This window comes from Rhinolophus ferrumequinum, chromosome 12 (genome assembly GCF_004115265.2).
Source record: "Rhinolophus ferrumequinum isolate MPI-CBG mRhiFer1 chromosome 12, mRhiFer1_v1.p, whole genome shotgun sequence".
Lineage (NCBI taxonomy): Eukaryota > Metazoa > Chordata > Mammalia > Chiroptera > Rhinolophidae > Rhinolophus > Rhinolophus ferrumequinum.
The window spans coordinates 77609580-77632269 of NC_046295.1; the positions used below are offsets into that span (position 1 = coordinate 77609580).

Genomic DNA, 22690 nt, shown 5'->3' on the forward strand with positions numbered 1-22690 from the left:
AAGGGCTTCCATGGGTCCCCCCTGCTTGAGCATGCTTGGCAGGCACCCAGACCTTTTGTAGGAATAAGTACCAAACCCCACACCTGTTTACCCGGGGTCTGGCCCAGAGGAAATCGGGGGCCATGATTCCAGACCACAGATGTGTTTTGTCTGGGCCTCGGCGTTTTTTTAAAAACTTTTTTAAATTGGGAGATTTCACCTAACAACCCCAATTTCTAAGCTTCCTTGAAAGCAAGTCAACAGTACTGAGCCTGTGGTCCAGCACGCTGACGACTGGCAGCTGCAGCTGCCTTAGAGGTACATGTGCCCTCTGTGTGCTGCGTCCCATCCTGCATTGCCTGCCTGGCCTCAGCGGTCATAGGAGTTTGTGAGCCTGATTTCCAGTCCCCATCGCCTACATAGACAAGCTAGGCTCAGAGGACAGAGCCCTTTCCCACGGCCACAGGGAATCAATGAGGCAAAGCTACTGCTCTTCCCTGACCTTTTGCCGCCTTGTCTAGCAAGCAGAAGGGAGCCGGAGAGAAAGGAAGGCTTAGTCAAGTCTCCTTTGAACTCCACAGGAATGTCTGAATACTTTCTTCTGAGGGAAAGGGCGTGGTAGTGATTCCATGAGCTCCCTAGAGCTCCACTCCTGGCTTTTGGCCTTGATGGGCCAAAGTTCTCACCTCTTCCTGCTAGGCTCCTCCCTACCAGGCGGGGAGAGAAGTGGGCAGAAACCTGCTCTTCTTCCCCCAGCCCTTCGTCACATGCAACAAGCTGATTTCACCATCCCCTTCAGCTCTCCGTAGCCCAAATGGGAGAAACCACATGCATCTGGCGAGTTTCCTCTTGGGTTCTCCTCCAGATAAAGTTAAGGTCACTCTGGTCTCCAAGTACAACCCATAAAAGTACAACCCTTGGCTTGCCTGGTTTTTTACAGAGCACTGGCCTTGGGTAATAAGGACACTTTTCATTATTGATTGCTCACGATGTGTGGGCCCTGGGCTGGACCCTGCACACACCTCACCTCACAGGATCTTCACAATAATAACATGGCTCTTATTGTTTCCATCTTGCAGACAGGAGAATGGAGGCCCGGAGTGGTTAAGCCACTCACACAGTTCAGAAGGGGTACAACCAAGGATTGACCAGATTAGTTTGACACAGAATCTGAAGTGTTAACCATTATACTCTGGCCTCCAGTGCCCACTGCAGCCCCCTCTGAGGATTGCAAGGTGGGGGGGGGGGCCCTATACCACACTCAAGTTCTTTGAGTTGTTGCACTATCCTTTTGCCTTTTTGCTTTTAAGTATCAGCAAAACTAAAACCAGGAAAGCTTTAATTTTTATTTTGAATCTAAATCGACTATTTCCTCCATTGTTGCTGCACAGCAGCTAGGCCATCAGCAATATCAGGAGATAGAGAGGCAAAAGGAGATTGTCTATCTGCGTAGTGTATGCTTCTAGGAGGGACACCGTGCTGATGGACCCCAAAATCCAAGCATAACTGTGGTTTAGGTCCACTCCACTGTCAAAGATTAAGATCAGAGCTACAGAAATGATCTGGGCAAATATAGATGTCATGGTCCCCTCGAAAGTCTTTTTGGTTCCAGGCCAGCGGATCTCCCCCATGGTGCTGCCAAAGATGGAGGCCACCGTGTCGCCCACACCCACAGCCAGGACACCGGCATAGGGGACTAGGGCCCTCGCCCCACCCAGGCTATCCTTCTGCGTGCAGGGTCTGGGGACTAGCCAAATGGGAAGAGACATGCCCAGGAGCAGGTAGATGTGTGTCAGGATGAGTGGTCCGCTGTCTCGTTCATCAAGGAAGAGGCACAGGAGGCTCCGCAGAGTGTGGCCCAGAGGCTTAATGCGGAAATAGCGCACATACTCCAGGAAGACGAAGACTGCCAGACATACAGTGGCAGCCACGTAGAGCAGAGGCCGGTCAAAGATGATACCTGGTATGTAGGTGGCTACCACAATGAAGTGGAAATACTTCCGGGCAATGATGGGGGCCTGGTGCTTCTTGGACTCGGAAGATGATCGCTTGGCATTCTGGTACAGCACTACCAGGCAGGCAAAAGCGGCCAGTAGGGACCAGTAGGCTAGGAGGTAGAGGCGGGTTTCCGTCTGGAAGAGGAATTGAAGAAGCCAGAGCAGGGGGTTCCTGTGGATGAGCCGCTGCAGCCAGGGCACGACCACGCCAAGGCCCAGCACACAGGTCATCAGGTGGAAGAAGATGGAGGAGGCCCAGGTACCTGAGTCCATGAAGACAAAGAGGATGCTGAAGAAGATGCCCATGAGCACCATGCCGACCACCACCACCAGCAGGAAGAAGTCCACGGGGTCCCCCTGGCTTTCCACCACTGTCAGAGAGCGCTTGATGAGCTGGTTGAGCATGAAGCTGATGCCGCTCAACACCAGCAGTGCCTCCCCAGGGGTGAAGCAGCGGGGCAGCAGGTACAGCAGGATCATGTTGAGGTAGACAAAGATCAGCAGGACCTCCAGGACCTCGATCACCTCACCCACGCTCAGTGAGTGCTTCATGATATAAATGATGACACCTCCCGCCAAGCTCAAGATGACACAAGTGTTGGTGGGCACCGGGCGAGTGATGCCCAGTGCCAACACTGATGAGAACAGGGCCACTGCCATGCCAGTGGCTGCTACCACAATTCCAAAGCGCTCGAAGTACGGGTGCTCCGCAGCCTGGCAGCGCTCCTTCATGACCAGTCCGAGCAAAGGCATGACCATCGAGGAGGGCAGGAGGCCACTGTTTGCGGACATTCGGAACTGGAAGACAGCGCTTCCCTGCTGTAGTAGCCGGTCCCATTTGTACTGGACGTAGAAGGCCTGCACCGCGAGGGCCACAGCGCACCACGAATATCGATCCAACACGGTCGCGTGGATGCTCAGCACCACCGCGAACACCACGGCCGCCTCTGCCAGCACCGACCCGCTCAGCGGCGCTCCGATCCCCGGGGCCGGGGGAGCACACTCTCGGGTCATGTCTCCAGACCTGGGACTCCGGGCAAGCCGGGGCGAGTATGGTCGCCTTGGATTCTGGGCACCTCAAGCCCGTCCAGGCAGAGCCACAGCTTCACCCAGCCAGCACCTTCTCTCTCCGTTCTCCAGCTGCGAGGAGGGAAGCTCCACTCTACGCCACTCTCTGAAGTCTGGGAGCTAGTGCTCGGTCACCCTCCACCGTCTCCCGCCACTCGGCCACCTTCATCACAGTCTCGGTCGCCTTAGCCGCGAATTCTACCCCTCTCTGGGCATCGCCATCTTGACCCCGCCTCGTCATCACGTGACGGAAAGCCCCGTCCACGCGTCCGTCCGGAGGCGGGCGGTCACGTGGGCCGCCGCTTGGGGGCGGGGCCAAGGCGCGCGCGCGCGCGAAGATGGCGGCTGCCGCCGATGATCCCTGTGTGAGGTGCGGAGCGGGCCGAGTCGGCCGGGGTGGTTGTGAGGCGCAGGGTCGAAGCCGAACGGAAGCGGGGCAGGAGTTGGGGGCGAGACCTGGTGGCGGTGTTGGGGCGAAGCCCGGCTAGGCAGACGGGCGCCGAAACGGGAGGCGGTTACGTCCAAACGGTCCCGGCGCGCGGGGATCTGAGGCGACTTCTCCAGAGGAGGGCCGGTGCCTCAGCCCTTTCCTCAGCTCCGGCCTCCCGTCTCCTCACTCAGTCCTTTTCCCTTCCTTCCCTCCCACCGGCGCGTCCCTCGGTCCTTCCCGTCCCCCACCCGCCCTTTCTTGTTCGGCTTGACGCTCCCTGGAGGCGCGACGAGGCGCTTCGCGGTCGCCCGGGGCAGCCCCCACCCGCGTCCCCGCTGCAGCCTCCTGTGCCCTGCCCCGGCGACGCTCCCCAGATTCCCCAGGTGCTCTCGTTTGGAGATGGTTCGTGTGGCGCCGAGCCACCTCCCTGCAGTTTCTGCCCCGTTTCTCCGCGCAGCCTTTCATTCATCCATCTAGTCATGTTCTCAGGGGTTGATTCCGTCGCCCACATGCCCAAATCCTCCAGGAGACCCCAGGCAGGGCCCTGGGCTTGACGGACAGGAAGATGAAATGTTAAAGAGACAGTTCTTTCTTAATAGAGCGCTCACTAGCGCCAGACTTTGGGGAAGCGCTGTCGGTGCATTATCTGAATTCTCCTAGCTCCGTGAGACACCTTCTGTTTTACAGATGACTCACAAATCCAACTCAGAACTAGCTGAGTGCTAAAAAGTGAGGCTTCAAGCCGAAGTCTTGTCCGACTCCCGGAGCTTTGACCAGATCACACCTCCCTCTTCCACGTTACAGCTTGAGGTGTCTTCTGTTCTCCCAGCCACTCTCCCTCCCCAAGTTAAACATCCCTGTCACTTATTGCTCCCTGTGCCAGCGATGTTTCCCCGGTTTTGGTCTCATCCACTGCTGTATCCTCAACACCCCGAAGAGCCTGAAATTGTCTCTTGGTAAATATTTAGTGCACATCTTGCCCATCTTCTCTGACAGCACTTCCTTCATCCATCAGCTCAGTGAGATTCTCTTTGGAATTTCCATCGGGCTGCTTGGGAACTTGTGAGGACCAGCATTTTCCTCCTCTGCTGTTTCATGTCAGCTGCTATATCAGGCAGCATTGTGGTCACTGCCCTCCTTCTCTTAGGCTTCTGTCCTAACCATTGTGGAGCTTGGGTAAAGTTTAGCTCCTGCAGAGTCAGGCGCACTCTTTAATGAAAGAGAACAAGGGAAGTAAAGCATTGGTTTGTCTGAAAGATGCTTTGATCATTCTGGGAAACTTACCAAACTCGTACCTGAAGGTGGAAGAAATGACACAAGGATTTCTAGGCACTGCTTTGCTCATAGCCTGTTTTAGGAGAATGATCTTTCTTTTTGTGCAGGAAGGCACATTGCAACAATTGAGATTATCCTGAGCAGCCGCCTTCTGTTGGAAATGCCTACAGGTCTGGACCAAGAGACAGTTTTCTATTCCTAGTACCTTCTTATTTGCAAATGACTTCAGACAGCCCACCTTACCAACTGAGCTTGTTTCTCCCAATGTGAATCCTTTGTAGAATAGTATTGAGGTGACTCTGAAGCATGGAGGAAAGTCGCTGCATATATGAAGGAGTTGGCACTAGTCAAAAATGGAATAATACTCTTCAATCACTCAGGGTTTTGGGAAGGTCAGTCAGGTCAGGGTTTGGCAGAATATTGGTGTATTGGGGTATCTCTTGTGTTCTCAGTTAATGTGGTTGTAGAAGTCTGAGTGGTGTGTGTGCTAAAAGCCAACTGTAGTTTGAAACGTTTGCTGCCAAGCCTGAGTCTCAGTTCGCTCAAGGGAGGTGCACCTCATCTGTGGGGTCACAGCAGCCATAGGCAGTGGCCGCTTTTATTATCTTCATGTGGAATATAACTGTTTCTTGAAAAAACTACTGAGTAGGTTGGCTGTGTCTCCGCCTTCCAGCACAAGGACGCAATTGTAGAGACTGTTTTTCCTGACGTCCCAGTAGCTTTCACCCAAAGGTTTCCAGCCCCCTGGATCTCTCTAAGGAAGATAATTTCCAGTTTCCATGAATTCTAGATCTTTCTGGAATGGAGTTTCATGTTGTCTGCTAGAACACTGGACTGGAAGGCAGTAAAAATTTTTAACTTTACCTTAGAGGCAAGTTGTTTGGTTTCTGTGCCTTAGTTCCTCCTCCAAATACTTAGTTCAAATTTATTTATTGTGGAAATAAATGAGAGGTACTATAGCACATGTTTATCTAGAGAGACGCTGTTTATGTATATATACATATATATATATAGACGATGTTTCCCTAAGGCTTTGGATTGGATGTTATAGTTCCAGCCGTGTCTGTGTCTTGAGAATCACCTTCAGGTCCCAATTTGAGGTGAAGTTCATTGATTCCTGGATCAGTCCCCAGTGGTCTCTCATCTCTGAGTTTTTTTGTCTTACATGATTATGTTCCTTTGTAGTGGTTAATTTTTAGGATCAAGCTCTTTATTACTTTCTACTTTTTTTGCTGATTGTGTAATGTGTGCTTAACGCCCTTCGTTACTCCCAACACTAAGTGTATGAGCATCGTGAAAGTCTTAGTTACTTGTATCCGCATTATTCCTGGACCAGTAAATGTATAGGAACTGAGAAACCATTAACACTTATTTCCACAGGGAGTCCCTTCCTGATAAACTACCATTTTCTTCTTTGTTTTGCCTTCTCTTTGCATTTCTGCAGATACTTGTTTTTTGTTTTTTCCCCCTAATTTTTCTCTTCCAATTAGATTGCAGGTCTAAAAGGGATTCATATCCTCCTCCTTTGATATTTGTTCATCAGCATGTATTTTGAGCCTCTCCTATGTGCCAGCCACCGTGTTAAGGGTATAGTTTGCCGCTGTAGAACAGAAAGCTTCACCTCAATCTTTGCTTGCTTGTAGGATGAGTTCTTGGGTGCAACTTGAGGCAGTGTAATGTAATGATTAAACTCTGGAGTCGTGCAAACCTGGGTTCAAGTTCTGGCTCTACTATATATTAGCTTTGTGATCTTAGGCAAGTCATTTAACCACTCTTAAACCTTAGTTTTCTGCTGAGATAATGGGGATAATAACAGAATCTGCGTCATAAGTAGGTTGTCAGTAGTTTATAAAACGGTGTTGAGTACTTAGTGCAGTGCCTGAAATATTACAGCTGCTCAGTAAATACTGGCTATTCTTATCAAAAACTCATTTTCAGTAAACTTTGTTTTTGACATCTTATAACAAAAAGACCATAACATGACATAGTTTTGTCAATGAAAATTTTAATTTCTAAAGAAATAGTTGTGGGTTTGTTTGTTTGTTTGTTTTTTGAGTAGTAAGCATAAAAGTTACTGCTTTACTCTAGGGCAGTGATCTCCAATCTTGTTCAGTAGCAGAATTTTTTTCTCTCTCCTCTTCCCCCACCAAAACAACAACAAAAAGCTACTAATATAGCAAACATAAAAGGCAGGGAGGGTCTATACTGACCAGGTCTTTTACCTGCTCCTCTGAACATCATTAGGAGTTCCTATGGGTACTCACTTTAAAATGTAGATTTCCCATGCCCTGCCTCTGAGAAAGGGTATCTTTATGTGATACCCAGAAGTCTGTAGTGTTACTGTGTTATTCCCAGGTGATTTTGCTGTTTGTGGTCTAAAGACCAACTATATTTTGAGAAACACTCTTTTAGGATATTGTATCTTTTTTTTTTTTAAAGATTTTGTTGGGGAAGGGGAACACGACTTTATTGGGCAACAGCGTGTACTTCTAGGACTTTTCCAAGTCAAGTTGTTGTCCTTTCAATCTTAGTTGTGGAGGGCGCAGCTCAGCTGCAGGTCCAGTTGCTGTTGTTAGTTGCAGGGGGCGCAGCCCACCACCCCTTGAGGGAGTTGAACCAGCAACCTTGTGGTTGAGAGGACGCGCTCCAACCAACTGAGCCATCTGGGAGCTCAGCGGCAGCTCAGCTCAAGGTGCCCTGTTCAATCTTAGTTGCGGGGGGCGCAGCCCATCGTCTCTTGTGGGAATAGAGAAGTGGAACCGGCAACTTTGTGGTTGAGAGCCCACGCTCTAACCAACTGAGTCATCTGGCCACCTGGAAGCTCATTGACCTCATTCTAGTTGCGGAGGGTGCAGCTTGCTGGTCCATGTGGGAATCGAACTGGCAGCCCTGTTGCCCAGAGCTCGTGCTCAAACCAACTGAGCCACTACTGTTCGCCCCTGTATTTTTTTTTTAACTGTGCAGATTTTGGTGTAACAGATGGCTTGAATTTGAGAAAACAAGGAATTCTGAACTTGGCAGCTGGTCCTTGAGTATGGATAGTGGTCTTCTCAGTTTCTTCTGGGAAATCACTGCTGCCTAGCTAGTTAGGGATCTAAGTTCTGAAAGCAAATGCGAGTAAATTAAAGCTCTTTGATGCCCAAGCTTCTTGAAATAAGATGGATAATCAAGAAAGAGTGATTTAGCTCAGCCTTCAATTAATAATAAATTTCCATTAATCATGATGTATGGTTAGCCCCATTATTGGCTTGTGTTATATAATGGGTATCTAATCTGTCTTGTGGAAGCCGGAAGCTATCCTTGGTAAAGGTAAATGCCATTTTAAATAAAGCCCTCCCTTTATATTTTGCTAATTCAGATTTATCGAACAAATAAGTTAGATAATTATTCTCTTTACAAAAGTCATTCTTTCAAAATTTACTGTAAGTTTTTTTAAATAGTGAGCTTGCATGTGTTTTTAATCACTTAGGGTTTAGTTTCCTCGTACCTTTTAATATACATTGTCCTTATAAAGGGAGATACTTGTTTCACTAACTGGATCTAATCTCCTAACTTTTGAACAGCGGACCCTGTCTTGTTACCAGAAAAATGATTAGTGATTGATTCCACAGTGCAGCTGTGGGGGTTGGTGGCTAATTGAGCAGAAGTGAAGTTGTTTCTTAAAGGCATTACCCCTGAGAGATTTATAATTCTCAGGTGTGTTTAAGCCCCTTGGTGGAAAAATCCTGAGAGACAGATTTTAAATAGAGCTAGTGCTTTGTGTTACAGTTTTAATGAGGAAAACTTTTTTTTTCAATTTATCCTCCAAGTTAATACAGCTTGTATTCTTTTTGTTAAATGTTCAATATATTTTATTAGGATATTTTCATCTTCTCTCTACAGATAGGTTTTCTAAGCAGTATTAATTATTTCAGGTTACTATTCTACAGCTGATTTAGGATTTCTCAAAATATAATCCCGATGCTTTTTATAACCCATTCTTGAGAGAATTTCTTTTTCTTTTTCTTTTTTTTAAGATTTTATTGTGGAAGGGGAATAGGACTTTATTGGAACAGTGTGTACTTCCAGGACTTTTTCCAAGTCAAGTTGTTGTCCTTTCAGTCTTAGTTGTGGAGGGTGCAGCTCAGCTCCAGGTCCAGTTGCCATTAGTAATTGCAGGGGGTGCAGCCCACCACCCCTTGAGGGACTTGAGGAATCGAACCGGCAACCTTGTGGTTGAGAGCCCACTGGCCCATGTGGGAATCGAACCAGCAGCCTTCGGAGTTAGGAGCATGGAGCTCCAACCGCCTGAGCCACCGGGCTGGCCCATTTTTTCACACTTTTAATACCTCTGAAATCGAAATGTATTTTATTATTGATGACTTGTAGGGCATAAATAGTCATGTGTCCTGCAATTAATGGCATCTTAAATGTGTTGAAGTATGGTGGCCATCCTCATTTTTAACACAGTCCCTCTTGGTTTCGGTCTAAATCTTATATTTTAGTTTCTTAATTTTTTAAAAGATTTTTATTAAAATAGAGCTAACATACAATATTATATTAGTTTCAGGTGTACACCATAGTTATTCAACATTTATAGACCTAAAGAAGTGATCACCATAAGTCCAGCAACCATCTGACACGGTACCACGCTGTCATAATATCATTGACTATATTCCCCATGCTGTACATTACATCCCTGTGACTTACTTGGTTTTTGTTTTTTTAATTTTTTTTTTGTAGGGGGAATTTGGAACAGTGTGTTTTTCCAGGACCGATAAGCTCCAAGTCAAGTCGTTTTTTTCAATCTAGTTGTGGAGGGCGCGGCTCATTGGCCCATGTGGGAATTTAACTAGCAACCTGGGTGTTCTGAGCACCAAGTTCTAACCAACTGAGCCAACCGGCTGCCCGACTTACTTGTTTTATTATCTGGAAATTTGAACCTCTTATTCCCCTTTACCTTCCCCCACCTTTAAAATTTTTCAGTTACAGTTGATATTCAATATTTTATATTAATTTCAGGTGTACAAGTGTAGTGGTTAGACATTTACGTAATTTAAGAAGTGATCCCCCTGACTAGTCTAGTACCCACCTGGCACACACATAGTTATTACCATATTATTGACTGTATTCCCTATGCTTTATTTTACATCCCATGATTATTTTGTAACTACCAATTTGTACTTTTAGTTTCTTGATTTTTATTTTAAACATCAAACTTCTAAGACTATAACAGGATTACTGTCCAAAATTTTAACAAATTGTTTTGTACATTGAGCTTTTTGCCTTGGGGGGTAGACAAAATAGCTGTGAGACAGCTTAGTCAAGTCTGCTTTCTGTCATTTTTCAGGAGCAGTAGAGAACTGTGGACAATTCTGCTTGGAAGGTCAGCTCTGAGAGAACTGGTAAGTGGTGGTGTTCTTGAGTGGATTCTATTCGTAATTCTTTGGGTCGTTTATATTATTTAAAAAACCACCTTCTCTTTGAAGTAGGAAGTAAAAACATTTTTTTATTCTAAAACTTTATAAACATTACGCATTTCACTTCTTTCCTCTGAAATGTGTTGTGTCTTATAGCCTAGGTGCCGAAGTTTTCGAAATTCAGCCTTCCTTAGTGATTCCTTTCCTGAAAAGATACCAGTGATGCTTGATTGGCTGCTGCTGGTTGGGGTACAAATACCTCAGGCTAAGAAAGATTCTCAGGCCTTTTCTCTGTCTCATACTTTACTGGCCTTTTCTACTTATTAATAGCTAGCTCCTTAGGTCCCAGAGGCTGTGGATTCTAGGACATTTTCAAGTATATAATCAATAAAGTACAATTCTTCATGTTCGTCCTCGGGTGCTCTGACCCTGTGAGGGTAAAGTGTGATGATGACATTTAATTATTTCTGTTATTATTGTAATTAATATAAGGAATGTTATACCTTTTTTAGAGCCTTAACATTTTTTGATATGCCTTCATCTGATAATTCCATTTCTAGGATAATAGCTGAAAAGAAAGAAATCCTGAAAAAGTAATGCACAAAGCTCTTTACCATAGTGTTATTTATATTAATAAAGAATTTAAGTTAGCTTAAGTGTATCTAACGTTAGAGGAATGGTAAATAAATTGTGATCTAGCCACCTGATAATATATTATGCAACTACTAGAAAGGATGTTTATCAAGACTTTCATAATAAGATTAAATGATGTTAGAATGTTACACAAAGAAAAGGAGGCTACAGAATTCTATATTCAAAATGATTTCAACTGTAGGGGAGAACGGATATTAAAAAGGAATATGTAATCCTCAGTGTGTTCCTGGAGTCTGATTAAAATTGCATTTGTATAATTTCCTTGTTTTCCAGAATCAGATTGAGGCAGAACTGAATAAACACTGGCAGCGACTGCTAGAGGGGCTTTCTTACTATAAGCCTCCCAGGTATGGCAATCCTGTGTGTCTGGTTAGAGTAATTCCCCTGAGGAAGCTGTCATAGATGAAACCATTTTCCTGTATGATTTCATGGTATTGCTGGGTTAGGCAGATCAGAGAGAATACAATTTGGTTACCAGTGGAATAGAGCAGGGCACATTTTTTCTGTCTCTTGGAAGAAAGGGAAATTCCTTCTAGAAATATGGTATTGTTGAATCCAGCTTATATAACTGTAGTGTCTGGGGATGAGGATTTATTAAATATCATAATTAAATATCAATTATTCTAATGTTTATTTTGGTCCACATTGTTTGTGTGAGGCACTGTCAGCACCAAATGCTGGGGTACACCAGTGAACGATGATAACAGCAGCTGGCAATTATATACTCTGTACTAATTATATATATATAATATATATGTATATAAATAAATATATATATACACACACATACATATATACACTCAACTAAATAGTACCTATCTCAAAGGCCTATTGTGAGGATTAAATAACATGGTAAGTCAAGTGCTTAGAATAATAATTACATGTATACATATATAATTGTTATATATGTATATGTATTTTACTGGGCAGTGGAAATAAAAATATAAAGTGGTTTAAAAAAGAAGAGACTACACCTGGTAGGACTAGATTCTTTTATCTTAATTCCTAGTCGGGATCTCGTTCTGTTATGCATCAGTTCCCAAGCCACCCTCATTTCCCTTCTACTTCTGAACATCTGTTGATTTTATTACATCTTCACCTTCCATCTTTATTCTCTTAGGTTAATGAAGAACTTTTTTTGTTCATCTATTAACCCTTCCCCCATAATTATTTTGAAGTAACTCCCGGACATAGTGTTATTTTATCTATAAATAGTATCTATCTAAAATATATGGACTTTGAAAAGTATATTATCACATTTAGGTACTTTTATTATTATTGTTTCCATTTTACAGATGGGGAAACCAAGGCACAGAGAGGTTAAGTAACTTGCCCAAGGTCACACAGCTAGTAAGTGGTAAATCCAGGATTCGAACCCGGCAATTCGAACCAGTGTCTGTGTTCTTAACCATCATTCTATGGAGCCTCTTTTAGAAAACTTAACTTTAACCTAGCCTTTGTGTTGTGGATTTTCTGTGAAATGCGAGAGTCTCAAAAAAAACAAACACAACAACATGCTTTAGTTCACAAAATAGACATTTGTGGCATTAGTTTCTTTTTTTAAAAAAAGACAAAAGTTCCCTTTGTTGTAGCATGGGATTTGAAGTATGACAGATATACATATGTTTTTTTCCGTTTGGCTGCTCACATCAGCTCACAGCAACTCGCAGCAGCTCACTGCACGCACGCCACAGCAGCTCACTGCACGCCACAGCAGCTCACACCGACCTCTGGCTGCTCACGGCAGCCCCGCTCCAGGGAGAGCTGTTGTTCACAATCCTAGCTGTAGAGGGCGCAGCTCCCTGGCCCATGTGGGATTCAAACCAGTGAAGTTGGAATTAGGAGCATGGCGCTCCAACCACTTGAGCCACTGGGCCCCGGCCCGACATTTTTTTTAACAAATGCCGGCTTGATTTGAATTTACCCAAACAAAAAAAATTTTTTTTTTTAAACTTAATTTATTTTAGGTGTGTTTTTCCAGGACCCATCAACTCCAAGTCAAGTCGTTGTTTCAATCTAGTTGTGGAGGGCACAGCTCACACTGGCCATGTGGGGATCAAACCAGTAACTCTGGTGTGTTAGAGCATTGCACTCTAACCAACTGAGCTAACCGGCCGCTCCCACCCCCGCCCTCCCCCCAGTTTTTTTTCTTTAATGTCCTCTTTCTGTTCTAGGATCCAATCCAGGGTACCATATTGCATTTAGTTGTCATGTCTCTTTAGCTCTTAGCTCTCAGTCTTTCCTTGATTTTCATGACCTTGAACAGTTTTGAGGAGGACTGGTTAAGTATTGTGTAGAATGCCCTCAATTTGGATTTGTTTGATGTTTTTCTCATTCTTAGATTGGGGTTGTGGGGTTTGGGGAAGAATTCAGAGAGGTAAAGTACCATTCTTATCACATCAGGACACGATATACACTGAAAGTCATCCACATGAAATCCCTGGTGATGTTTGCTCTGCTCACTTGGGTAAGGTAGTATTTGCCAAGTTTCTCCTCTTTAAAGTCACTTTTTTTCTTTTCCTATTCTATTTTTTGGAAGTGAGTCACAAAGTATAGACCACTCTCAATGTGGGAGTGTAGTGGAATTAAACTTCACCTCCTAAAGTGGGTACCACCTATGTGTATTATTTGGACTTTTTCTGTAAGGCAGATTTGCCCCTTGTCCCCTATTTATTTGTTTGTTATATCACTAGGGACTCGTGTATATTTATATTTTGTTTATACCTTGTCCCAGCTTTGGCCATTGGGAATTCTTTCAGGTTGGCTTCTATGTCCTTTTGTCATGTTCCCTCCTTTTGTTTTCTGAGTATTTGCTTGCTTTCTGGCACTGCAATGTGCCCCAGGCTTGTCTAGTATTTTCTCCACCCCAGCCCTAGGTCAGCCATTTCTCCAAAGAGCCCTGATACCTTTTATTAGAGAATGGTATTAGAAACCAAGATCTGGGTACTGGGTGTACTCACGGATCCTGGGGTGTCATAGCTTCTAGGCCTTCTCAGTGGACAGAGCTAGAGAATATATGTATGTATACTAACAGACCTGGTTTTAAATTTCACCTTAACTTTTTATTAGCTGTGGGATTTTGGGTAAATTATTTATTCTTTCTAAGTATTGGTCATTCCATTTGTAAAATGGAGATAGTAATATTTACCTTTCAGGATAGTTGAAGGGATCAAAATAATTAATGTAACTGATATCTACAAATAATATTGTTACAACATTTGTAACAGACATATACTATATTTATTACCAAGGCATAAATAGTTTTGTGTTATAAAGTTTGTAGAGGGGAAATGTATGTGTGTGTGTGTAGTCACCTGGAGGGCAAAAAAAAAAAAGGTCTGTAGTGAAAATATCTTTTAAGTGTTTTTATTTTAAACCCCTAGAGGTCATTGAGAATGAGGAAATGATTCGTCGTTTTTTTTTTCATAGTCCCAGTTCAGCTGAAAAAGTGAAAGCTAATAAAGATGTACCTTCACCACTGAAGGAACTGGGTTTAAGAATCAGCAAGTTTTTGGTGAGTAAAAATTAGCACTGGACTCATTACGTGGAGTGTGGATGTGCATGGTTTTTTTGTTAGTGATTGTTCGTGAAAATTCAGTGTATTTCAATTTGGGAGATTAAATTCAGCATATTGTGTTTCAGAAATACCCAAATTGCAACTGTAATTGCTAAATGCCACAAATCAAATTGCCTGACCCATTTATTACATACCATAGAGTTTTCTGCAGCATGCATGTGGTGTTCTTTAAATTGACTGGACTTTATTTAAATATGTAGCTGTTTCCTTTTAATTTTGGAAACCCAGATCATGCCTACTGCTGTATTAATGTGCTTGGTGAATAAGTGGAGTTGTTTCTGGCATGTAAATTTGTCATGTAAATTACATGTCAGTGACTTGCTCCTTTTTGCTCTTATTTGGGTTAAAATTGTTATGTTGTGTGAAATCTTTTAAAGGATTTTTATTTATTCAAGTTCTTTGTTCATTCCAGAGGACAAATCTTTAGAATGTTTTGCATATTATGTGTGGTTTCTGAGCTGAGGTGGCTGTTTCTCACTTGTGACCTCTGTATTTTAGGGTCTTGATGAAGAACAGAGTGTGCAGTTACTCCAGTGTTACCTTCAAGAGGATTACAGAGGTACTCGGAACTCACTAAAGGTTTGTGGTTATGTCCAGATCCCTTCTCTTGCCTTTATCCTTTTTCTTGTTGGCTTTAGACATTTTAGGGTGTGGGTACCAGTTCTTTGCCTCAGAGGTAGGTGATCAGATACACTGTCTCAAGGCTTTTAAAAAAACATATTCTTAAGCTGAGGTCTGTCCTCAGGCTTGGAGGGTGGCAAGAAGTCAAGGATTGACATGTTCATCATACAGTCTCAGGATATCATAGCTGAAAAGGGCCTGGGACGACATTTAGCCTGTCCAGTCCCTCATTTTACATAAGAGGAAATTGAGGCCAGAGGAGAAGGCCAGGGACTTGGGCACAGACTTGGATAATATTAGGTAAAGAAATGCTTGCAGAAATGAATGGACAATTATAATCTTGGAGGGTAAGGTGAAGATGTTTCCCTTTTTCTTTGTTAATTGACTTTTGCTTATAAGGTGGCTTCCTGACTGTTCTTTTTTCCTTCAGACAGTATTGCAAGATGAGAGGCAGAGCCAGGCCTTAATCCTGAAGGTCAGTAGTAGTCCCCATTTCCCGCAAAACTGGGTGCCAGCTTCTTGACCTTGTTCTCCCAAGCATTGCTGGAGTTTGACTCTTGTAAGCATTGAGGTCTTAATGAATCAGCTTATTAACTTATTTGTGAAACGAGGTTTTTTCCCACTGGACCCAGGTGAGGCCTTTTTTCAAAGGAGATTCTTCAGCCACTAGCCGTGGGAACTGGTTCATGGATATTTTTTCTCTAGATATAAATGTAGCAGGGTTAATTTGTATTTCTTTATCATCTCCCCGCGCCCCCCAAAACAGCCTTCTCACTTAGGATCTCATTTTAAAATGGAATTTGACCATGACTTCTGAAGTACTTTTCTATTTGGTATTTAGTGAGAATTAAGTACATTATTTACAAGCAATTAGGACATATACCAGTAGTGTTTTTATATTTGCTTTCATGTATTTGGTTGTCAGTACACATAGCATTGTGTGTACTTGAAAGTTCTGAGAAATCATGCTAGAAAAACTTGTTTATATTATTAAATAATTCTTTAATCTTGCATAGCTTCACTTGCATGCTAGTTCATGAAGGTTTTTTCGCTTTCTTTTGGCCTAACACTGTTTCTTTCTATGATTGCTTATACAAGTTGAACTTTTCCTTTCACGTCTTTAAGTGACCTCTTTATCAGTAAATTTTTTTTAAATTGAGTATCTTCTGTGCAAAGGTGAGTAACTGATTTAGAATATTTGGGTTCTTCCCAGATTGCAGATTATTACTATGAAGAAAGAACCTGTATTCTGCGTTGTGTCTTACACCTTCTCACTTATTTCCAAGATGAAAGACATCCTTATAGGGTAAGCCCATTTAGTCCTCTTTGTTCTCGTTATCCTGTTACAAAATATAAAATTGTTAAAAAGGGCTGAAAATTATTAAAATTCAGCCCTTTTTAATAATTTTATATTCATATTCATGTTCATTTGAATATTTACGTTTTACTCTTAAGTATAAGTTACTCTGTTTTGGATTTTTTTTTAAGGTTGAATATGCAGACTGTGTTGATAAATTGGAGAAGGAGCTAGTTACAAAATACAGACAGCAGTTTGAAGAGCTTTATAAAACTGAAGCACCAACATGGGAAACACATGGGAACCTCATGGTATGTGGTTATTGGGCCCTCTTATAATTCTTAGGAGAATCGGATACCCTTTCTCATAGAGCTCCAAGTTAAATTATTTATTCATTTATTAACTTAAAACATTTATAGATTATCATTCTTTAGAAAAGTTTATACATGTCATATGGATCCAAACATTCATTACTTTAACTAATGGTACTTAATTCTGGACCTTTTCCCTTGACTTTGTCTATCCAATTAATTTACTTTCTGTTCTTAACTAAAATATTCTCTTAGGGGTTAATGGAACTCTTAAACCCAAGATATCATCTCCCTTTATTATGATTGTCTGTTTAGTGTATGACACTAGTCTGATTATTTTATCCTAAATCTTAAACCAATCTGCATTTATAGATTAATAATATTACATATTATAATCTTTTGTTTTGAAAATGATGTGTTTATTAAAACAATTCAACCAAAACACAGATAGTAGCTATTTAAAATATTTAATAGAAAAAAAGGGCCCATTTACAATAGCAAAAAAAGCATAAATTTCTCAGGAATAAGTTTACAACAGTCCGAAATCTAAATGAGGGGAACTTTAAAATTCTATAACAGGTATAAAATAAATCATAACCAAGTGGAAATACAAACCATATTCTTGAATGTAAAGATTCAGAACCATAAGAATGTCAGTACTGCTTATGTTAACCTATAAATTTAGAATAATCCCCTCAAAAATAGTGTTTGTTTTGCCTTTTATTTTGGAACTGGACAAGCTGATTCTAAAATTCATGTGAAAAATAAGTAAGAATATCCAGGAAATCTTTGAAAAAGGAAAATAATGAAAGAAAATTAGTCTTATTAGATAATAAGACTTATTAGATAATAAGACTACAGTAATTTAAAGCATGGTATTGGCACATGTATAAATACTCGTAGACTGATGAGAGACCGTAATATAAATAGCTAAAGACCAAAATACTAATAGGGAATTAGTGTATGATAAAGGCAGCATTTCGGATCAGTGGGGAAATAAATGTTGGCTTATTCAATAAATGGTGCTGGAACTACTGGATAGCCATCTGGAGAAAAATTAAACTAGCTCTATCTCTTACATTCTACCAAAAGACAATTAGATAGATTAATGATTTAAAGTTTTTAAAATTCAATTGTAAAAGTACTAGAAGAAAACATGGGAGATAGTTTTGTTTTGACTGGAGAAGTCTTTAAAAATTTTTTTATTTCCATTAAATGCATTTTTATTTTTTTGAACAGCATATAATTGTTTATTTTTTTCAGTTACAGTTGATATTGAATATTATTTTGTATTTGTTTCAGGTGTACAGCATAGTGGTTAGACTTTTTTTTTTTTCAAGATTTTACTGGGGAAGGGGAACAGGACTTTATTGGGGAACAGTGTATACTTCCAGGACTTTTTTCCAAGTCAAGTTGTTGTCCTTTGAATCTTAGTTGTGGAGGGTGCCGTTCAGCTTCAAGTTGTTGTCCTTTCAGTCTTAGTTGTGGAGGGTGCAGCTCAGCTCCAGGTCCAGTTGCCATTGCTAGTTGCAGGGGGCGCAGCCCACCATCCCTTGAGGGACTCAAGGAATCGAACTGGCAACCTTGTGGTTGAGAGCCCGCGCTCCAACCAACTGAGCCATCAGGGAGCTCACTGGAAGCTCAGCTCAAGGTGCCATGTTTAATCTTTAGTTGCAGGGGGCGCTGCCCACCATCCCTTGTGAGACTTGAGGAGTTGAACCGGCATCCTTGTGGTTGAGAGCCCACTGGCCCATATGGGAATCGAACCAGCAGCCTTCGGAGTTAGGAGCACGGAGCTCTAACCGCCTGAGCCACCGGGCCGGGCCCGGCCCCTTTAACCTAGTTTTCTTTATGGGAAAGTTTTAAATTCTGAATTCTGTTTTCTATAGTTGATATAGAGCTATTCAAGTTTCTGTTTCTTCTTGGGTCAGTTTTGGTAATTTGTGTCTTTCAAGGAATTTGTCCATTTCATCTAAGTAGTCAAATTTACTTGTAGAAAGCTGTTAACATTTGCCTTACTATTCTTTTACTCTCTGTAGGATCTGTAGTGATGTCTCCTGACTCATTTCTGATAATGGTAGTTTTTGTCATAATTTTTCTCTATTGTTTGTCCATTTTATATTTCATTGATTTCTTCTCTTTAATATTTCTATGTATTTACTTTGGGTATAGTGTTTTTTTTTTAATTTTTTTACGGTAGAAACTTAGATAACAGATTTTAGATCTTTTTTAATAAAGAGCTATAAATATTGCTTTAAGTATTACTTTTAGCTTTATCCAACAAACTTTGATTTGCTGTATTTTCATTATCATTCAGTTCAAAGTAGTTTCTAATTTCTGTTGTGATTGTTTTCGACCCTTGTGTTATTTAGAAGTATGTTGTTTAATTTCCAAACATTGTATGTTTTCTTAGATCTCTTGTTATTAATTTTTAGTTTGATTCCATTATGATCAAAGAACATACTCTATCATTTTAGTTTTTTAAAACTTAATGTCCCGTAGTTTATGTCCTATCATATGTGATCTGTTTTGGTGAATGTACCATGTTCACATGAAAAGAATGTGTATTTGGCAGCAGTTGGGTGTGGTGGTCTATAAATATCAGTCAGGTCAAGATTGTTTAAATCTTCTATGTCTTCATTGATTTTTTTGACTAATTGTTCTGTCAGTTGTATAATATTGATTTTAATAGCAAAAGATTGGTAATAACCTAAATCCCCATCCCAATGGGCTGGTTAAAATAAATTACGGCATTTCCATGCAGTAGAGTACTAGGCAACATTAGAAATAATGAGAGGACTGGCAGATAGATTACTATGCAGCTCTAAAAAGAAATGAAAAATAAGGAAATTGTTAAAATACTATTAGAGGAAATAATCTTTAAGATACATTGTTAAGTGAAAATAAAGTGCAGAGTAGTTTGTGTGATATATTATTTAGTTCAGGGATTGATGGATGGATAGACAGACTATAAATTGAATGAATGTATATGGCATATTAACAGATTGAGAGACAAAAGCCTCTAACAGTGGTTGCCTCTGGGGAGAGTTTTGGATGGGCAATAGGAATTGTAGGGAGGGAGACTTTTTTTTACCCTATCCTTACACATTAGTTTCCCCATATCTGCAGTTCCTCCTTCTTCAGTTTCAGCTACCCATGCTCAACTGCAGTCCAAAAATACTAAATGGAAAATTCCAGAAATAAACAATTCATATTTTAAATGGAGCACCGTTCTGATAATGTGATGTGAAATCTCAAGCTGCTCTACTCCATCCATCCGGAAACTGAACCATCCCTTTGTCCAACACATTCACACTATGTACAAGACCTGCCTGTCCGTCACATAGTAGCCTCAGTTATCAGACGACCATCATGGCGTCACAGTGCTTGTTTCAAGTAACTCTTATTTTACGTAATTCCACATTCACATAACTTTTATTGTCATATATTTTTATAATTGTTGTATTTTATTCTTAGTTATTGTTAATATTCATACTGTGCCAAATTTATAAATTAAACTTCATCATAGGTGTGTATGCATAGGAAAAATCCTAGTGTATATGGGGTTCAGTACCATCTGCAGTTTCAGGCATCTACTGGGTGTCTTGGTATGTGTCCCCTGTATATACAGGAGACTACTATACATATATTACCTAATAAAAATAACTTTAAAAATTTAAATAAGGGCCGGCCTGGTAGCTCAGGTGGTTGGAGCGCTGTGCGCCTAACGCCCGCTGGTTGGATTCCCACATGGGCCAGTGAGCTGCGCCCTCTATAGCTAAGATTGTGAACAGTGGCTCTCCCTGGAGCTGGGCTGCTGTGAGCAGCTGGAGGTCGGCATGAGCTGCTGTGCTGTCGTGGGCTACGGTGTGCTGCCATGAGCTGCTATGAGTGGCCAACTACCTCAATGGAGTGGGGGGCGGGGCAAGGCTCACAATACCAGCTTGGGCTAGGGTGCTGTGTCCTATGCAACTAGACTGAGAAACAACGGCTTGAACCGGAGTTGGGGGAGGGGGAGGAAGAAGAAGGGGGAAAACGATTTAAATAAGTCTGACATTATTTCTCCCATTTTTTCTTCATTGGTTGTACAGACTGAGCGCCAGGTGTCTCGCTGGTTTGTTCAGTGCCTTCGGGAACAGTCCATGCTGCTAGAAATTATTTTCCTTTATTATGCGTACTTTGAGATGGCACCTAGTGACCTCTTGGTATTAACCAAGATGTTTAAAGAGCAAGGATTTGGTAACAGGCAGACCAACAGGCATCTGGTGGATGAGACCGTGGATCCCTTTATGGGTAGGATTGGGTAAGTAAATGGACCAAAGACACAGAACTCGTATAGGGTTTAGAGCATTGATGGTTAGTGAATGGACGAAGGTCATACCGTGTTTCCCCGAAAATAAGACCTAGCCGGACAGTCAGCTCTAATGCGTCTTTTGGAACAAAAATTAATATAAGACCCGGTCATTTTTTATTATAATACAAGACCGGGTCTTATATAATATAGTATCGTATAATATAGTATGGTATAATATAATATAAAATATAATATGTAATATAATGTAATATAATACCTGGTCTTATTTTAGTATAATATAAGACCGGGTCTAATATAGTATATGATATGATAGGATATAATATAATACCGGGTCTTACGTTAATTTTTGCTCCAAAAACGCGTTAGAGCTGATTATCCGGCTAGTTCGTATTTTCGGAGAAACACGGTAGAACTCATACAGGGTTTAGAGCATTGATGGGTAAGTGAATGGATTGAGGCCATAGAACTTGTACAGGGTTTAGAGCATTGATGGGTAGTGTCCTGTGAATGGGTAAGGGGAGAGGGAGGTGGAGAAATAGATGGGTGTGCTGCCATGTTCCAGGTCATACAGGGAGTAAAGACTGGGATTGAGAGGGACATGTTCTCTCCAAGGAAGTATTGCATTCTATTCTTTTACTTCCTGTCTTCATCTAAGAGGTTCACCCATTCATTCAACAAAATATTTGTTGAGCACCTGTTGCAGGCCAGGCCCTTTGCAAATGCTAAGACCAGGCAGGCTAAACAAGGCAGCTGTATTCCCTGCCCTCTTTTAAGATCAATCTGTAGACTTTGAATTTTATGGCAGTGGATATATTTACATTTTGAGACCTGTTCCCTCTGTGGACAAAGATGTACACTTGAGCAGTGAGATAGTGTATCGGGGTCAGATGTAATTGGTGGCTTTAGAAACCTTCAGATCTGCGCTTTGGTAAGCACAAGCCACATGACTGTCAAGCACTTAAAATGTAGCTGGTTGAATTGAGATGTGCTGGAAGGGTAAAATATATACTGGATTTAGAAGACTTAGTATGGAAAAAAAGAATGTAAAATAACTCATTAATAATTTTTTTGATGTTGAAGTGTCTTACGTGTTACCTTATTCTTCAGTGAGGTTCAGAGTAGAATATATGACACCATAATGCCGTTTTCTTTTCAGCTACTTCAGTGCCCTTATCTTGGTGGAAGGTATGGATATTGAATCCTTGCACAAGTGTGCTTTGGATGACAGAAGAGAACTGCACCAGTTTGCCCAGGACGGGCTTATTTGTCAGGTGAACTTGAAGCAGCCTCTTTTCTTTTTTCAGACCTTTTATAGTTATAGTATGTTTTTAACCACTCAACTATACTGCTGCATAAACTTTCTCTTGTGGAATTTGAGATTCTACGTTGTTAAGAAGTTAATTGGGTCTGGAAGAAATCTCAGATTTGTTATCTGATCGTTGAATCTGTAAGAATGAATAGAGTCACTCAGGGACATGGTATAGGGACAAAAGAGGCCCAAGGACAGAACCTTGGGGGTTGTCTGCATTTATGGAGCCTGTGAAAGAAGAAGAATAGGGAAGAACTTTGATAGGGGATGATTAGAAAGATAGAAAATAAGGAGAGAGCGGAGAAAGTTTAAGAAGGATTGGGACATTTTCTGAAGAGTCTCCATTTGAACATGTATTTTATAATATTAGATTAAGACTGCTTAGGATCCGAAGAAAAAAATTGTGGGTAAAGGGAAGAGGACCTGAGGGGTTTATTAGTGAGGCGGCTGGGGGTTTG

At 41.6% G+C, this 22690-nt stretch overlaps 2 protein-coding genes across 2 annotated transcripts in view; one reads left to right on the forward strand and one right to left on the reverse strand.

Annotated features, from left to right (window-relative positions):
• Positions 1-1311: 1311 nt before the first annotated feature.
• Positions 1312-3302, reverse strand: DOLK (dolichol kinase). The gene has a single exon (XM_033122106.1). The coding sequence runs from the start codon at positions 2988-2990 to the stop codon at positions 1374-1376; it is 1617 nt and encodes a 538-aa protein (XP_032977997.1). The 5' UTR covers positions 2991-3302; the 3' UTR covers positions 1312-1373.
• An 80-nt stretch (positions 3303-3382) lies between these two features.
• NUP188 (nucleoporin 188) overlaps positions 3383-22690 on the forward strand; it is a 42162-nt gene continuing 22854 nt past the window's right edge. Inside the window, exons 1-10 of the mRNA XM_033122104.1 lie at positions 3383-3414; positions 10079-10133; positions 11076-11149; positions 14232-14316; positions 14878-14958; positions 15431-15475; positions 16214-16306; positions 16489-16608; positions 20700-20911; positions 22080-22194. Coding sequence (XP_032977995.1) covers positions 3383-3414; positions 10079-10133; positions 11076-11149; positions 14232-14316; positions 14878-14958; positions 15431-15475; positions 16214-16306; positions 16489-16608; positions 20700-20911; positions 22080-22194 — 912 coding nt within the window. The remainder of the gene's footprint in view (positions 3415-10078; positions 10134-11075; positions 11150-14231; positions 14317-14877; positions 14959-15430; positions 15476-16213; positions 16307-16488; positions 16609-20699; positions 20912-22079; positions 22195-22690) is intronic.